Source organism: Pinus tabuliformis, chromosome 7 (assembly GCF_031772625.1).
Source record: "Pinus tabuliformis cultivar Carrire ecotype Pingquan chromosome 7, CPIR1, whole genome shotgun sequence".
NCBI lineage: Eukaryota > Viridiplantae > Streptophyta > Pinopsida > Pinales > Pinaceae > Pinus > Pinus tabuliformis.
In genome coordinates, this window is record NC_142293.1 from 1,974,355,776 (window position 1) to 1,974,372,614 (window position 16,839).

At 40.8% G+C, this 16,839-nt stretch overlaps 1 protein-coding gene across 1 annotated transcript in view; it reads left to right on the forward strand.

Annotated features, from left to right (window-relative positions):
* The first annotated feature begins 258 nt into the window (after nt 1–258).
* Nucleotides 259–16,839, forward strand: part of LOC149256382 (MLO-like protein 14) — a 168,806-nt gene continuing 152,225 nt past the window's right edge. Inside the window, exons 1-4 of the mRNA XM_089460731.1 lie at nt 259–390; nt 677–734; nt 813–1,060; nt 5,006–5,122. Of these exons, the coding sequence (XP_089316857.1) occupies nt 265–390; nt 677–734; nt 813–1,060; nt 5,006–5,122 (549 nt within the window). The 5' untranslated portion in view covers nt 259–264. The remainder of the gene's footprint in view (nt 391–676; nt 735–812; nt 1,061–5,005; nt 5,123–16,839) is intronic.

The window sequence follows — 16,839 nt, forward strand, 5'->3', positions numbered from 1 at the left end:
ATCCAGCGCATGTTACGGGAATTCGAACCTCAGTAAGGCATTAAAGTGTAAAATGCTGACCAGCTAGATGAGTTGGATACAAATTTGGCAAGTCCTGGTTACACCCGTCGCGGCGACCATATAGAAGATAATCGAAACAATGTAGTATATTTAACCAACCGTAGTGTATAAGTAACTTTTTTAGTGATCCCAGGCAACTTTATTCTGATCTCTGTTTTGTTCTTTTTTGAAGTACTGACAGAGACCAGAAAGGTACAGTAAACAATGGTTTCAGAGGAGGGGGAGGTGAGGTCGTTGGCCATAACACCAACATGGTCAGTGGCCACTGTGCTAACGGTATTGGTGGTCGTTTCCTTGTTGGTCGAGCGATCGATTCACCGGTTAGGCCATGTAAGTAGGCTCTGTACATTTCGTTATTCTGCAATGCTTAGCAAGCTGAATTCCTTTCCTATTTCGCTGATCCTTCAGCTGGCACCTTAATTTCATTGCATTTCACTGATACCCTTTTTAATCATACGGGATTTCATTAATAAACATCCTCATCACACTGAATTTCATTATACCCACCATCATTTTTTTGAATTTCACTGATACCCCACTTAATACAATTGGCTTTCACTGACACCTACCTTCCTATTACTGAATTTATCTAAAGTTATCATGTTTATTGTTTCAGTGGCTGCATGCATCAAAGAGGAAGGCTCTGTTTCATGCATTGGAGACTATGAAAGATGGTGAGAATTGAAATTTAAGCACTGCGTGCCATTACATTGTCGTTAATTTTAATTCTGTTTTTGGTTACTGTGATGCAGAACTGATGTTGCTGGGGTTTCTTTCATTATTGCTGACGGCAACCGCGAGTTATATATCTCGTATTTGTATCCCTTCAAAGTATTACAAGCCCTTTTTCTATCCTTGTTATGTCCACCAGTTTGAGGACGCTGAATCCGGGGATGAGCACGAAAAGCCTGCACGGAAACTCCTGGGACTTGTGTTTTCTACAGGCAACACATGGAGGCGGGTTCTAAGTAGTGAAGCGGGTGCCTCCCATTGCAAAGAAGTAAATCCCTAATTTATATTGATAGAAATGCACTGCTTTTGTTCTGTGAATAAATGGGTTTTCAATTGTTGGTTTGGTTTTGCTTGTTTTTTTAAAATAAGTTTATTCACCGCTTTTGTTCTATGATTAAACGGGTTTTAAATTGATGTTTTTTTAAAATTATAATCTAAACAAGTTTTTAATATATATATATATTCTGAGGAGTTATCAGTCTCTTTAAGTCTAAAGGCAAGAGTGAGATTGTTGGTACCAGGCTAGCTCACAATTATATTCACTGAAGGGTATAGTTATAAAACCATGAGGGGTATAGTTATACTCAGGTTTAAAACCATTATGACAATAGTCATCAAGACATTAAAGCTCATTATGTTACAAATGGGGATTTGAAAATAATAATTGTTCCATGCAAACACCCAAAAGAACCCCAGTTGACAGACACAACCGGCTTAATTCAATTGCTGAAATCATGAGTACAGAGCATGTTACCAATGCTATTTTAGAAAAGGAAAAAGAAATTTCCACAAAGTTTTCCTTAAAAAAACATAAAAAATATAGAGAAACTCGATTCAGAAAGAAAATAAAACTACCTTAAGAATAAGAACAAAGAGATCTGGTTGCTTTTACTCAATAAGAGAATCCCTTGGATCTAGTTTGGGCGGCCAACCCATCAAATACCAACTTTTGAAAAGCCTTGACAGTACCTGTTAGCCAATCAAAAGCATACATACATGGAATCTTCCAAACTGCAAATGATACCGAAGCGTTGAGACACTGCTAGAGACCACGGTACTATTGTAGTGGTGAAGATCAAGCGATTTGTAATCCCCGAGCAATGTTAAACTCCAATGAATGCTTTCCTGCAAGTCTGAAGCAAATCTGTTCTGGACTGCTTTTCAACACTGTTTTGCAAATGTCTACGCCCCGAAAAAAGTGTTTGACTGTGTCTGTTTTCCCACAACGGAGACATTTTTCATCCTGTAAATGGGTCTTGGTCAGTGTTACTTGGGAGCGGGAGCGGAAGCGGGGAGCGGGAGCGGAAGCGGGAGCGGGAGCGACCATTTTCAGAAGCTCCCGGTTTGGGAGCGAATCCCGGAGCGATTTTTTAAAAATATATATATTTTTTATATTTTTTAATTTTTGATACATATATGTCAACAAAAACATGTAGAATGATGAATTAGATATAAAAAACATAAAAAAGCATAGATTGAACCATATAACAACAATCATCTAGAAGTTATAATCTTCATCAACCACGTCCGCAAGTTAGTAACATAGTAACATACACCATATTGAGTCTCATGATTCATCAATCTTAAAGTTTCAAGCTTTCAAAATTCAATATATAACATTTATCATCATTGATCACCAAAGTTGTACTTGTAAGCTAAGTGTAACCATTACAACAAATAATATCTAACATGAAATGAAATGTTATAAAATGAAACGAAATGAAACAACTTTCAACTTTCATGAAGCATCATATTCATAATTCATTACTAATGAGTTATAATTGCCAACTTCAAACTTAAATTGTCATATATTGTTTAAAAAAATATCATAATAAATATGAAAGAGTCAATAGTTATAAAAGCTACTAGAAACTAGAGAAGAGAAGTAAATCTATTATCTATTTCTTATGCTTGGGCCTCTTGCCACCACGAGAAATGTCTAATTTTTTAGTCTTGTTGCAAAATCAGGATCTTTGTTATTAATATCAGCCTCCAAGCATTAATATCCAGAGGTATCTTTGTCATTACCTTTGTATCTGTATAGGGATCTTTGTCATTAATATCACCCTCTAAGCATTAACATAAGATAGAAAAAGCATAGCATGTCAAGTCAAGATTTTGTTTGAGTGATGCGTACATTTTTAGAAGGGTCATGATAGAGGAGTTCGACAACCAATGTCACTAACATCAAGGTACATAGAGGGATTGGTACTCTTGATTAAATATGAGTTCCATACCCTAATACATGACAAAATTCAATGGAAACATTGCAATCCCCCAATCCTGAAATCCTGAAAAACTGATAAGTCTGCTGGATTTTGAATGAAATCTAAAATTCTACTTTCTCCATATGAAATCCAATGAGGACGAAACCACTCTCAAACATCCTGAGTCATTTCATGGTAATGTTAAAAATTTAAGTAAAAGGATGAAAATGAAAATTAAAGAAAATGTCACTTTTACTTTAAGAATTTAACATTACCATGAATAGCATATCAATACTAGGGCCTAGACTTGATCATTAAGTTGCCCCACTCAAAAACTATTTGTTTCTTTAAAAAAAAATTGCATTTCGAACATTACTACAAAAAAAAAATGCAAAAAAGGCAAAACGCTCCCGAAAACGCTCCCGAAAAGGCAGGGAGCGAATTTTTTTTTAGGGAGCGCGCTCCCGAAATCGGGAGCGATTTCGGGAGCGCGCTCCCGACCCGCTCCCGCCCGGAGCGCGGATCGGGAGCGGGAGCGAGGGGGGGGGCGCTCCCCCGCAACACTGGTCTTGGTTAACCTGGATTTGGAAGGCAGCTTTTGAAATGCAACCAGCCACATCAATACTCTTTTAAGTTTTTAGGATAATTTATCTGGATTCTGACCACACACTATAGAGTCTTGTAACCCAGTGCAACTCGCTATTTGAACATTACCATCTTTTGTTCAAAATGGGGTCATATCGTCCTCCTATGCATAAACAAGTTGCTTTCTATATCTGTATTAAAAATTGGCTTTACCATATCGGCATACACAATCCTTCAAATAGGACAATGAAGAGCCTGAAGATTTTTAATTATTTTTAATGGAAACTTCTGCCATATACTGGTTCTGAAACTGACTATATGGTAGACAACTCTACATTCGAAGGGGTACTTGTAGTAGATAAGCTCTGTGAAAGACAAATTATATTAATATCCTCAAATGACCAAAATAGGTCAATGGGGTTTGACAGCACAACATTAAAAGCATATATAACAGAAACCCTATTCATAAATTCTGTCTGCAAGATGGAATTGTTTAACTATTATTTTGGTCCTCGTAGATCCAAGAGAACATGTAAACAGTATAGGGTAAAAACTGAAAACCAGAAAAACTTACAAGGATAATCTTTGCAGATTGATATATCAATTAAATAGATTAGAATTTGACAGTTAAATTGCAATGCATAATTGCTAATGCCTTAAACTTTAAAGTTGGGCATCATCTGGTATTTTATAGAATGAATAAAAAAGATAAGAGTTTGTTCAATTGTTTCTTAAGTTTATTTAAAAAGATTTTTGAGTGGAGATGCATAGATTCTGTCTGTGAGTCGAAGAGAACATGTAAACAGTATAGGGAAAAAAACTGGAAACCAGAGAAACTTATAACGGTCATCTTTGCAAATTGATATATCAGTAAAAAAGTTTGGAATTTGACAGTTGAATTACAATGCGTAATTGCTAATGCCTTAAAGTTGGGTCTCATCGGGTATTTTATGGAACGAATGAAAAGGATACGAATTTGTCCAATTGATACTTAACAAGATTTCTGAGAGGAGATGCAAACTAATCAGTACAGTTATGCTTCCTCTGATCTGAATTTATCTTCCTGTGGAATGCCGCCCTTTGTCTGAAACACTGGTAATGAGAAAGGCAGCCCCATTCCATGATTTCCCAAGGACAATATCTACAACTTTGGAAGATAATACTGAAAATTATCCCATAAGTTGAGAAGGAAAAGCTTGTAAATCCAGTTCATTGCAAACATACTAAGTTCTCGACCTCCTTTGCGTGATGTAATTTCCTTTACAGCTGCAATGAGGTAATCATACCCACTAGATAGATCAAAATACGACTTATGTTCTTCCCAGGTCTTGAGCAACATCTACTATTTGAAAATTTGTTCGTTGCATTTTACTTTTTGTGTCATTCATATAATTTTTTTTTCTTTTTTCTTTCCATTGCAGGGTGAAGAGCCTTTTGTTTCATTGGAAGGTCTGGAGCAGCTTCATCGATTTATCTTCGTTATGGCAGTCACACATATTTTTTACAGCTGCTTAACAATGGTGTTGGCAATTGTAAAGGTTAGTCAAGAAGACTTCCTTACCAAACATTCTTCTAAGATTAAAACAGAGATTCAAAAAGTAGTCCTTTGCAATGGTTTCAAAAAGTAGTCCTTTGCAATGGTGGTTCTTTGTGCACCGTTAAATGGATTGATTGATCGCCTAATTTCTTAGTCAAGGTTGTTTTTTTCTTAAAAAGTAAGTTGACTTTAAGTACAGGTGTGGTGATAACCATTCATAGCTTGTATCTCAAGTATTGCGGTGAATCTCATCAATGGCCTACTTTGATATAAGGTATCATTCGCAATACTTCTAAGTTATCTTGGCAGTCTCAACTTAGCAATCGGATAAGACCAAGGTAAGCCTAGTATATGTTGAGAATTTTTCCATATCTTTAAAATTTAAACCGGCATGTCTTAATTTACGTCTTCTATTAAATTCAAAACACTTGCTATCATGGAATAAATGCAACCACAAATCATTCTACTGAAACCAAGAACAACTCCACAAGTTTAGTGTCAAGCAATCATAACAAAGAATGGGTGTTGATCATACCCATAATCAATCAACGAGGCTTTTAAAGCAACCACCTTATAACACCAAATGGCAAGATATTTTCAAGACAAGCATAAAAGAAACCCTGTTTCAAATTGTATCGCCACAAGTAGTGACAAACTACCACCATATAAATTCCGTACTGATCCTATATAACCAAGCTGAAAATGTATAAAAGGTTCAATTGTTTTTTGTGCTCAAATAACATATTTTAATGGTTTTTAAGTTCTGAAATTTAATTCTAACGTGCTTTTTGATAGTAATTATACTAATCTAATTTTAGGGTCATTGCTCAGCTAGACACAAAATTGATATATGCACTTCTTTGTTTTTGGGACAATGGACCCCTCCATGCAGTGATTTGACTGCATTTATAAGATGCTTCTAACGGGGTAGCTAGTTGTGCAAATTTGATAGTGTTGGACAATTCTGAAAGTGAACCAGGGAAAGAGAAACAACAAATGGTAAAGATCCAGACAAAACAAGAATACTAATTTAAGTAAATAGCAATTACAACTGACTGACTTGCTGGAACATTTTACTGCAGAAAGTTGACAATATTGTAGTAGAATTAACCACTGCTTTGACAACAAGAAGAGAAGCACAATGGATTCTTGTTTTAGAAATGTCTTACTGTAATAAAATCAATGAGAAGAGGCAAGTGTGGTTGAACAACTAGTTTCTATTTTTTCTTTGGTGGTCATTGAGGTTCAATAAAAAAGGCCTATAGTTTCAATGAAATGTCTATTCTCATATCAGGATGTCATCGAGGAGTGTGTTGTTGCTAAAAGGTTTAAGTACCAGCTTGGATTGAAGTCTCCCATCAAGTAAAATCACTCCACATCCTAAGCATGCAAAGGGGGGACTCCTAAGTAAAAGGACAATATCGTAGTCCAGGGAAGAAAATAACATGAATAACGTTCTCCCTTAAAACAATTTCTATCCAAGAATGATTGATTGAGAAGATTTATCGGAGGAATTGTAAAGAGGATTCTAATAAGAAAATGATTCTTCTTCTTAAGATTGTATATATTTGATCAGAAATGGGTCATTATAAAATTTGTTATTTGTTTAGTACTTTTTGAGTGGAAAATAGGAGCCATGGATTTAGAGGGCCTGTTACACCTCATATTGTATGAGGTTCCACCTTGTGATTTTCATCAAATTGATGGATATTTGCTTCTTATTTCTTTGAGTTTCTGGAGGATTCATATTTATGGAGCCCCCTTTCTTCATGGCATCAGATTATTTGATGGAGGTCTTTGGTTGGGGCATTGTCACTTCTCCTTGGTTGGATGATGGTGTTTGCTGCTTGGTAGTGTTCTCACACATGCTTGCGTTGTTGGTCATCCCTTGGTTGCATTTTGATGGATGTGGAGCATACTATCTCATTATGGTGGTTTGGTAAATTTTCTTGTTTTGGATATGGATGATGGTTAATACACCCCCAATGGTTTAGATGATGATCATTAGGAGATATATGTTTTGTGATTGTTTATTTTTTTGGTGACTTTTGTATGATGATGTGATATGATGTTGGTGTCACTAGGAGGGGATGTTCTACATGGTCCTCTTGCTTGATGTGTGATGGGGGACACACTTGATGGTTGGTTGGGTTAGCCTTTTGTTATGTCCCTTTCTCTTATCATGTTGCTATGTTGGGGGATGATTCATGTTGCACTTGTGGGGTTTTCCTTGGTGATTTAACTTTACAATGTCACATTTGCTAGAAATCACTTGGGGGGGGCTTTGTTTCATGATGTTAGTGCCCTCATTAATATGTTACTTCCTAAGTTTCAGTTAGAAAGGAGGTTAGATGGTGATTTTGATGTGATAATCCCTGGGTGGTGGTGCACTTTAGTTTGGACTTTATGATTCATTGTTATCATAGAGGGGTTTTGCTAGGGTGAACATTTGTTATTCACGTGGTAAAACACTTTATTAAGGTGCATCCCTCATTGGCACACATGTTCATGGTAATTTAATCCTTTGGTGACTAATTGAGACGAGAGTACAATTATCTTTACTTCCTATCTTTGCTAGAGGCTCTTGCTTGATTCCTTTTTCTCATGCCTTGTTTCTTTTGATGCCAAATATGCATGCCTTTCTTTTGTCATTTGCGAAGTTGGCTCTTTAGTCCTACCTCATCACACTAAATCCACCACCTCTCACCTCTTTTGAAAACCAAATTTGGCCCCATGAACAAATGGTATGACAATGCTTGCAAACTCCTTCCTCGACAACTTTGACATGACTTTACTCATACTCTCCCATCCTACCTCCATCTTCAAGTTGCTTGTCATCTCTGGCTTCATCATAAGAAAAGCCTCTTCATTTCCCAATGGAGACATGAGCTAAGAGCTTCTTTTATCTGTTCTCTTTAACAATTTTAGTTTACCTTCTTCCCTTGCCATTATCCTATCTTTCCAAATCCAAAATTTGTTTTACCCATACATTCTGCCTATATGATGTCCTTGGACAACCCTCAACCTAAGTCACCTCTCCCCCCTCTTCTTGGCATCTATTCTCATATTGAGATATCTAAGAGGCCGCTTGGATGACAAATATTAACAAAGCAACAAATGAGGTAGGGTTCCAACTTCCAAGTAGAGCTCTTAAAGTAGGGTCTTCATGCTACAGTTAGCCACCTTGCTGACCTGTTCAACCATGGGGTTTGCACGAGTTTTCCATATCTTAGTCAAATCACATCATTTACCCATTCACAAATTAGGTCCTAGTACGGATCCCAACAACTACTTGACAATCGTGTTTGGCCACATATTTTCCAAACTCTATGCTATGACCCTCCATTTGCAGCTAGAGGACATGTTGGATTTAGACCATAGCACCAAACCCTCAACCAAATATTTACACTTTGAGCCATTATTAAGGAGACAAGACACCTCCCTTCTAAAGACTTTTGTTGCTTTGTTGAATTTTAGAAATCTTTTGCTTTCGTCCCTCGTGAGTCTTTGTTCCAGAGACTCATAGATATTGGTGTGTTGAATACATTATTGATTGTCATCATGCTCCTCTACGAGTTAGTTATTGGTCGTCTATGCATAGCATAGGAGATTTAAAATTTTATCAAGAGTACCATTGGGGTTAAATAAGGTTGACCCCTCTCCCCCATATTGTTTGGGATCTACATTGACGAGCTGGAATTCTTTTTCAATGAGCACATCCAGGAGATATATGGATGCCTCCATTGTGTTCTGATTTCTATCTTGCTTTTAGTTGATGACGCGGTCCTTTTAGCCTCATCTCTCGATGGCTTGTAAAGACAGTTGAATGCCTTGGCCCTATTTTCTGAGCTTTGACAATTGACAATCAAATTAGGTAAAACCAAGGTCATGGTCTTCAACGGGTCAAAGAAGACCCTCTTTGATCACCATTTTTTTTTTTCATAGGGAAGGAGATGGAGATCACTTGGTCATATTCTTACTTGGCTTTTCTCTTCATTTGGCCTCCCTTTAGTCTACGCCATGCACTATGGCCTCGAGTTAGCAAGGGATATGGTTCCCCGCTCCTCCTAGAGAGGTAGTGTTTTTGGAACCACTTTCATGACACATTGTCCATGATCTTGCTCATGGACAATCTTATGTGGCCCACAATTTTATATGGCTCTAAGGTTTGACGACTTGCTTTAGTAGAGTTTGATTGGTCTCCAGTAGAGAGAGTACAACTCATCCTCCTCCTTCCCATCATTTTGGTGCATGTAGACAACTCCTCAACCCATCATCTTCACTGAGTTTGGTGCTCGCCCCTTCCAACTTGAGATGGTGTTTGGCCCCGTCTCACTTTTACATTGTGTTTGGAGCTTTACAAATATAACGAAAGGATGTGAACAATACCCATACTTGGCCTATTGTTCATCAGTGTCCATTGCAGCGGCTAGTCCTTTGGCTCGATCTTGGTGTTGGTACACTAGAGTCTTAAATCTCCTTGGTTTGGTTGGTATTATGGTGGACTAACTTCCTTCATTCACACATTCCTTGTGTGCATTGATCATCTTTTGTGAAAATTCTATCACTGCAACAACTAATTTACTTTTCCTACTTATTCTTCAATAAGTTATTTATGAAATTCCTTCAATAAACATTAAAATAAATTCTGCTGCAGATATCACACCGTAATACAGAAACAAACACATGCACAAGAATCAACACATTGACACAGTTATTTTGGACAACAGTCCTCGGAAAAAGCCAATGTGGGAAAACTGGTGCAACAAGGGAGGATTTTATTATTCAGCAATTCTTTAGTACAACATAGTGCTAAACTGGCTTACCCACAGAGAAAAAAAATTCTCCAACACCTCTCCCAGTCCCAACATCAGCTTGGCTGCCAGACACTCTGCGTCAGCCCCTACTTGACTGTGTTAGGCCTTGGCCTCTCTACGTCACCCACGCAGGCCCAACTAGTGACTGCGCAGTCTCCTGCTGCCTCTGTGTCTGCCTGAAATGCCTTGTGTCTGCCTCTCTTGCCTCAGCGTTGGCCTCTAGTTGCTGATCCCATCTATCTGTTCCGTACTTGCTGCCTCCTGACTGCTCACTAGACCACTAGTTCCAATTTCTCAGCTAACCCCGCTCCAGAAATTGAACTGACTGGTCTCCCTCAGTGTGTTCTCCAAGTGACCCTCAAGCCTCCTCTTATACTTTTCTCGTTGACAATTCAATGACCGAGATTAAGTCCCTAATCAATGGCTAAGATTAACTCTGGCTTGATCCATGACTTTTGGACCCTTCTAACACAGTTTTATATTAATTCACATTAATATTTTATTTTCCCTAAGTTTAGACTTAGGGACTCCATTAAAATATTAATTATTTTAATATCTCCCAAATTGCTTAGAATCTGCCCAAACCATTTTTGGGTATTGGAGATCTCATGTGCTTTAGCCTCTTCACCAATTTTCGTGGCTAGATCACATCCAATGCTACCCCAAATCAACACTCCCTCTTAGCGAGGACTGTGCTTTAGTAATACTCCTCACTGAGTATCACCTTCATTATCCGGCATCGATCCCTGTGCTGATGCTAAGCCTCCCTGCCCAACATCCTCTGCACTTCTGCATCTTGTACTACTGCCCATGGCTCTGCCACTGCCATTGCTGCATCTGTACGACAACTGCCTCTGCATTTGTGCCGCTGCTGGTCCTTTCTTCCAACACTGCATCCGCATTGCAACTCCCTATGCATCCGTGCTGTAATCACTCCCATTTCTGCTACTGAAACGGGTTCTTTACCATCCCCATCTTTTCCCTGAAGTAGTCAAACTTTGTCCTTCCAAGGGCCTTGGTGAGGATGTCCACCACCTGTTCTCTTGTGGGAGTGTAGCTCAACTGTACAACTCCTCGTTGGACACAGTCCCTGAAAAAATGACACCGGATATCAATATGCTTTGACTTATCATGAAACGCTGGATGCTCAGAGAGCTTGATGCAACTTTGATTATCGCACATGATCCTGGTCGCCTCCATATTCCTTTTGAATAGGTTCACAAGTAGTTTTCTAAGCCATATGGCCTCACACAAAGTTGTGCTTGCTGCCATATATTCTGCCTTAGATGAGCTCAGAGCCACGAACTTCTGTTTCCTACTGCACCAGGAGGTCATTCCTGATCCAATGTTGAAACAATACCTAGAGGTACATTTCTGATCCACTGAACTTCTGCCCAATCTGCATCAGCAAATCCACTCAAACTGATATCCTTACCTTTGGTGTACAAGAGTCCATAATCGACTGTTCCCTGTAAATACCTGAGAACGTGTTTGGCTGCTACCCAGTGTGCCCTCTTTGGTTCCACCATGCACTGACTGAGGGTGTTGACAGCGTAACAAATATCTAGCCTTGTATTAACCAAATACATCAGGGACCCTATGAGCTGCCTGTATAGGGTGGGATCAACATCCTTGTCTTCTGATGCATCAATCTTCTTCCAGTTGGTGATCATTGGCGTAGCCATGGGTCTACAGTCCTCCATCCCGAATCTTTTCAGGATTTCTGTAGCATACCTCCCTTGCCCAAGGAAGATTTCTCCCTTCTGCTACCAAACTTCCAACCCTAGGAAGTAATGCATTTGTCCCAAATCCTTCATATCGAAGTCTGTGGCTAGATTCTTCTTGCAGTCAGTCCCCAATGAGCTTGGATGATCCTGTTAGAAAGAGATCATCCACATACAATACTAAGATTAGCGACTCGTTCTCTACAACCAGATAGTAGAGATTCGGATCCGTGTCACTCTTGACAAATCCCATCTTCTGCAAGTAGCCATCTATTCGACCATACCATGCTCTCGGTGCCTGTTTCAGCCCATACAAGGCTTTCTTTAATCTGCATACATGAGACTTCTTCTCATGAGTCTCAAAGCCCTTTGGTTGTTCAATGTATACCTCTTCTTCTATTACCCTGTTCAGAAATGTCGTTTTGACATCCATCTGATGAATCTCCCATCCCATTTGAGTTGCAAGAGATATCATGGTTCTAATAGATGTATACCTGGCTACCGGGGCAAAGGTCTCCTCGTAGTCAATTCCTTCCTTTTGAGCATACCCCTTAGCCACAAACCTGGCCTTGTATTTCTCAACACTGTCTTCTGTAGCGTATTTGATCTTGTAGATCCATCTTGAACCTACCACTGATCTGTCTTGAGGCCTTGGCACCACCTCCCAGATATCGTTCACCATTATAGAGTTGTACTCCTCTACCATCACGTCTAGCCAAACCTGATGTTGAGCTGCCTCCTTGAAACTGGCAAGCTCTCCATCCTGAGCTACTAATGCCTGATATCTATCTTGCTGTTTTCGCTCCCTCTTATTGTTTCTTGGCGCACCGATGAAGTCCTATGCATCTCGCAGAATTTGATGAAGTTCCCTACTAGTTCTTCCTCTGCCAGCAGGCACTTCTGTTAGTTCCTCCTCCTCATCTTGAGAATCTTCCTGACCTGAGGAACAGTTCTTTACTTCTGTTGGTTGAAGAGGCTTAACCAACGACTCTTCTTTCGATTGCTCCTTGGAAGGCAGCTCACGAGATTTTCTGAAAGCCCTGTCCTCCATGAACTTTACATCTCGTCAAACTACTACCTTCTTGCTCCCTGGAAGATAGATTCTGTATGCCTTAGTGTTCTTGCTATATCCCACCAGATATCCCTTTTCCGCAGTTTGATCTAGCTTCTTCCTCTTTTCTTTGGTATGCGTTAATATGCTAAACTCCCAAATATCCTGAAATGACTGACTTCAGGTTTCTTTCTTGTGAAAACTTTCTCTGGGGTAATCTTGCCCAACGCCTGATGAGGAGTCCTGTTCCGAACATAAACTGCTGTGTTGCATGCTTCCGCCCACAGGGATTTTGGCATATCCTAATCATATATCATGACCCTAGCTGCATCTACAATAGTCCTGTTTTTTCTTTCTGCTACTCCATTCTGCTCCGAATTGTAGGGTGCTGTCCACTCTCTTCTGATGCCCTCTTTAGTGCAAAAATTAGTGAAGTCCTTATCGACATACTCTCCACCATTATCTGAGCGCAAAACTTTTATTTTCTTCCCCGTCAGATTCTCCACCAGAGCCTTGAACTCCTTGAATCGACAGAAAACCTCGTCCTTGGTTTTCAGAAAATAAATCCAAGTTTTCCTTGAGTGGTCATCAATGAAGGTAAGGAAATACTCTGCACCACTGAGAGCTTTGACGGACATAGGTCCGCAGATATTTGAGTGTATCAATCCTAGTACACTCTTGGCCCTCTGTTTGCTCTAGGAAATGTTGCCTTGGCATACTTTCCTAGAGCGCATCCCCTGCATATATCATCTCGTTGTTGAAGTTTCTAAGTTTACTTAGAAACCCTCCATGCACTTTATTTGATTTATTCCTACCTACTTGTTATTTACCTTAACAAGTTATTTACAAAGTAAATACTGAAAATAAACACCAGTGCATGCTCAACATATTATAGATCAACAACTAAAAGAAACAAGAACAAACACACCACATGACACCATTATTTTTGGACCAATGTCCCCGGAAAAACCCAGTGCGGTAAAACCGGTGCAGCTATCTGAGGGTTTTCTTATTAAGCAATATCAGAGTACAATCTGGGTGCCGAAACTGGCCTACCAAACAGAGAATTTCCTTAGCAGCTATACCTCACAGTTTGAGAGAAATCTCCTGGCTGAAACCCTAGAAAATCCTTCCGGCAGTTCCTCAGCACAACACTGCTCTGCAACCCCAGCGTCTGCCCAATTTGGATTGCGTTAGCCTCTCCTAGCCCAGCGCTGGCCCTGCGTCAGCCTTCCTTGGCCTGTGTCAGCCCCAGGAGGCCCTACGTCAACTCTGCGTGAGCCCTTGCTGGCTCTGCATCACTCTCCTTGGTTGCTGCGCTGCTCTTCTGGCACATTCTCTGCCTTCTCTGTTTCTCTGTACTTAATGCCCCTCAAGTGCTCTTCCGATCACTAATTCTATCTCTCTTAGCAAACCCCGCTCTAGAGAATAGAATCACTGATCACTCTGGTGTCTTTTCCAAGTGACCATCAAGCCTCCTCTTATACTTTTCTTGTTGACATCTCAACGGTCGAGATTAAGTTCCTAATCAACGACTAAGATTAGATCTGGCTTGATCCATGTCTTTTGGACCATTTTAACACATATTCACATTAATATTTTATTTTCCCTAAGTTTAGACTTAGGGACTCCATTAAAAATATTAATTATTTTAATATCTCCTGATTTGTTTAGAATCTGCCCAAACCCTTTCTAGGTATTGGAGATCTCATGTGCCCCAACCTCTCCACCAAATTTCGTGGCTAGAACACATCCGATGCTACCCCAAATCAACACTCCCTCTTAGCGAGGACTGTGATCTAACAATACTCTTCACTGAGTATTACTCTGATCATCCGACATCGGTACCTGTGTTGATGCTAGGCCTTCCTGCCCAACATCCTCTGCACCGCTGCATCCTGTACTTCTGCCCGTGGTTCTGCCACTGCCACTACTGCATCTGTATGACAACTCCCTTTGCATCCATGCTGTTGTTGGTCCTTTCTCCCAGCACTGCATTCGCACTGCACCTCCTCTCATCATGTTGCATCGTGCTGCCCACTGCTGCACTGCAACTCAATTATTGAGAAGTAAGTAACTGATCTCCCAATCTGACCTCCCTGTTGGGCTAGAGACACCCACTGATGCTGAAGCTCCCTCTGCCGCTGACAAGTGCTCCCTCTCTGACCTCTGCGTTGCTGCAACAACTCCCTGCATCTCGCACCGTTGCACACCTCTCTGTGCCGTCCTGCACTAGTGCAACACTCCTGTGCCTCTCATGCACTCCTGTAACTTGCTAGCCTCGCGCTATCTCGGGACTCTTGCACTGTAGCTCTCTCTGTCGCTCCATCCACATCCATCTCTACTCAACTCAGCAAGTCCTGCTACTCCTCTTCGGGGCTCCCGTAGTAAGGTCTAATGCAAAAGGCTGGGTACCTCGAGAATCCTGCCCCTCATCGCCTATAGTCTGCCTGACTACAGCTCTATGTCTCCCCACTTCTTCTCAAGTGGCGCGTGTGCACTCATGGCATAGTCATTGTCTGTCAAAACTTCTTTCTCTGCCCGTGCTGGCGCTACCTTAGTCTCAAAAACTCTCCCTTACTCCTCTTCCTTGGACACTAGGTCGCATAATGACCTAGCTCCCCACAGTGGAAGCACTTGATCTTGGAGAGATCTCTCTTCTTCCGCTTCTCTTGCTTTCCCGCAGATGCTACGACCACATCTTCCTCCTCCTGCTTGACTTTGATCCCCTTGCTACTGCTACCTGTCTTCGACTGCCATCTGATCTCTTCTTGGCGAAGAGCTGCCCACATCTCGTCCCCCAGGGTGGGAGAGTCCCTCTACCTAGTACACTCTAGACAAACACCTCCCAGTCTTCTGAGATAGCATTCAGGGCTGTCCTCACCATCAGCTCCTGATCCGGTGTCACCTCCATAGCAGTCAACGGATCTCGGATCTCATTCAGTCCCTCCGAGGAAGGTGTCAATCGGTTCTTCCTTCTTCGTCTGATACGACCTCAACTGATTCTCAAGCAGCATTCTTCTCTACACAAAAGTATGATGGTACAACTTCTTGAGAGCCTCCCACATCTCAAATGCCGTTTCCTTCTCGGTTATCTGTGGTACATGATCCTTGACCCCGTCAAGGATAATGTTCTTGGCCTTTGCCGTCACCTCCTCGTATCTGTCATTATCATTGGGGTCGACTGGGATAGCTATTACCTTCAAGGCAAAGTTCTTCACACGATTCTTGTCAAGTACAGATAAGATTTTGGCCTTCCAGACTACGAAGTTCGATGCTTCGTCCAGTCTATTCTGGTCTCTTACTCCATGTAGTGCCATGATGCTTCTCTAATTCCCTCCTGGAAGTTCTCTGTTCAACTCCTCTGAGTCTCTACTTCCCGTTTAGAAGTTCTCTTTTGGACTCCCTCTGAGTCTTGATTTCCCTCCTGGAAATCCTTCTGCCGCTATCGAGATGCCCCCTACTCTGATCGTCTTGTGCAACTGCACCATTGATTCAGGTTCCTCGGCTAGAAACCCTCGGTAGCAACTCCTCTGGCCTTGCTCTTTCAGATACTGTTCTGACTATAGTACCTCACCAGCTCCACTCTGCAATATTCCTGCAGCCTTCTAAACCCTAGCAACTTGAAGGTGAGAGCTCCTAGGCTCTGCGTAATCCCGGCGCCTCAACCCGACCTCCTCAGCTAATTGCATTAGCCCTCTCAGCTACGGCGTGGCTCTGCGTGAGGCTTCTCTTGCCTTCCTTCGCCTCTGCGCTGCCTCTTCCCGGCTCACCTTTGATGACGGAGGCACTGCGTCACCCTTCCTTGTTGCTACTCTGCTAAAAACAACTTATGTTACCTCGGGACAATTGTTTTCTGCTGCTATTGCTCCGCTCGGCTAATGTCCTTTAGTCCTCCTGTGATCTGCAATCATGCTATGATACCATGTTAAAGTTTCTAAGTTTAGTTAGTTAGAAACCCTCCATGCACTTTATCTGATTTATTCCTACCTACTTGTTATTTTCCTTAACAAGTTATTTACAAAGTAAATACTGAAAATAAACACTAGTGCATGCTCAACATATTACAGATCAACAACTAAAAGAAACAAGAACAAACACACCACATGACACCATTATTTTTGGA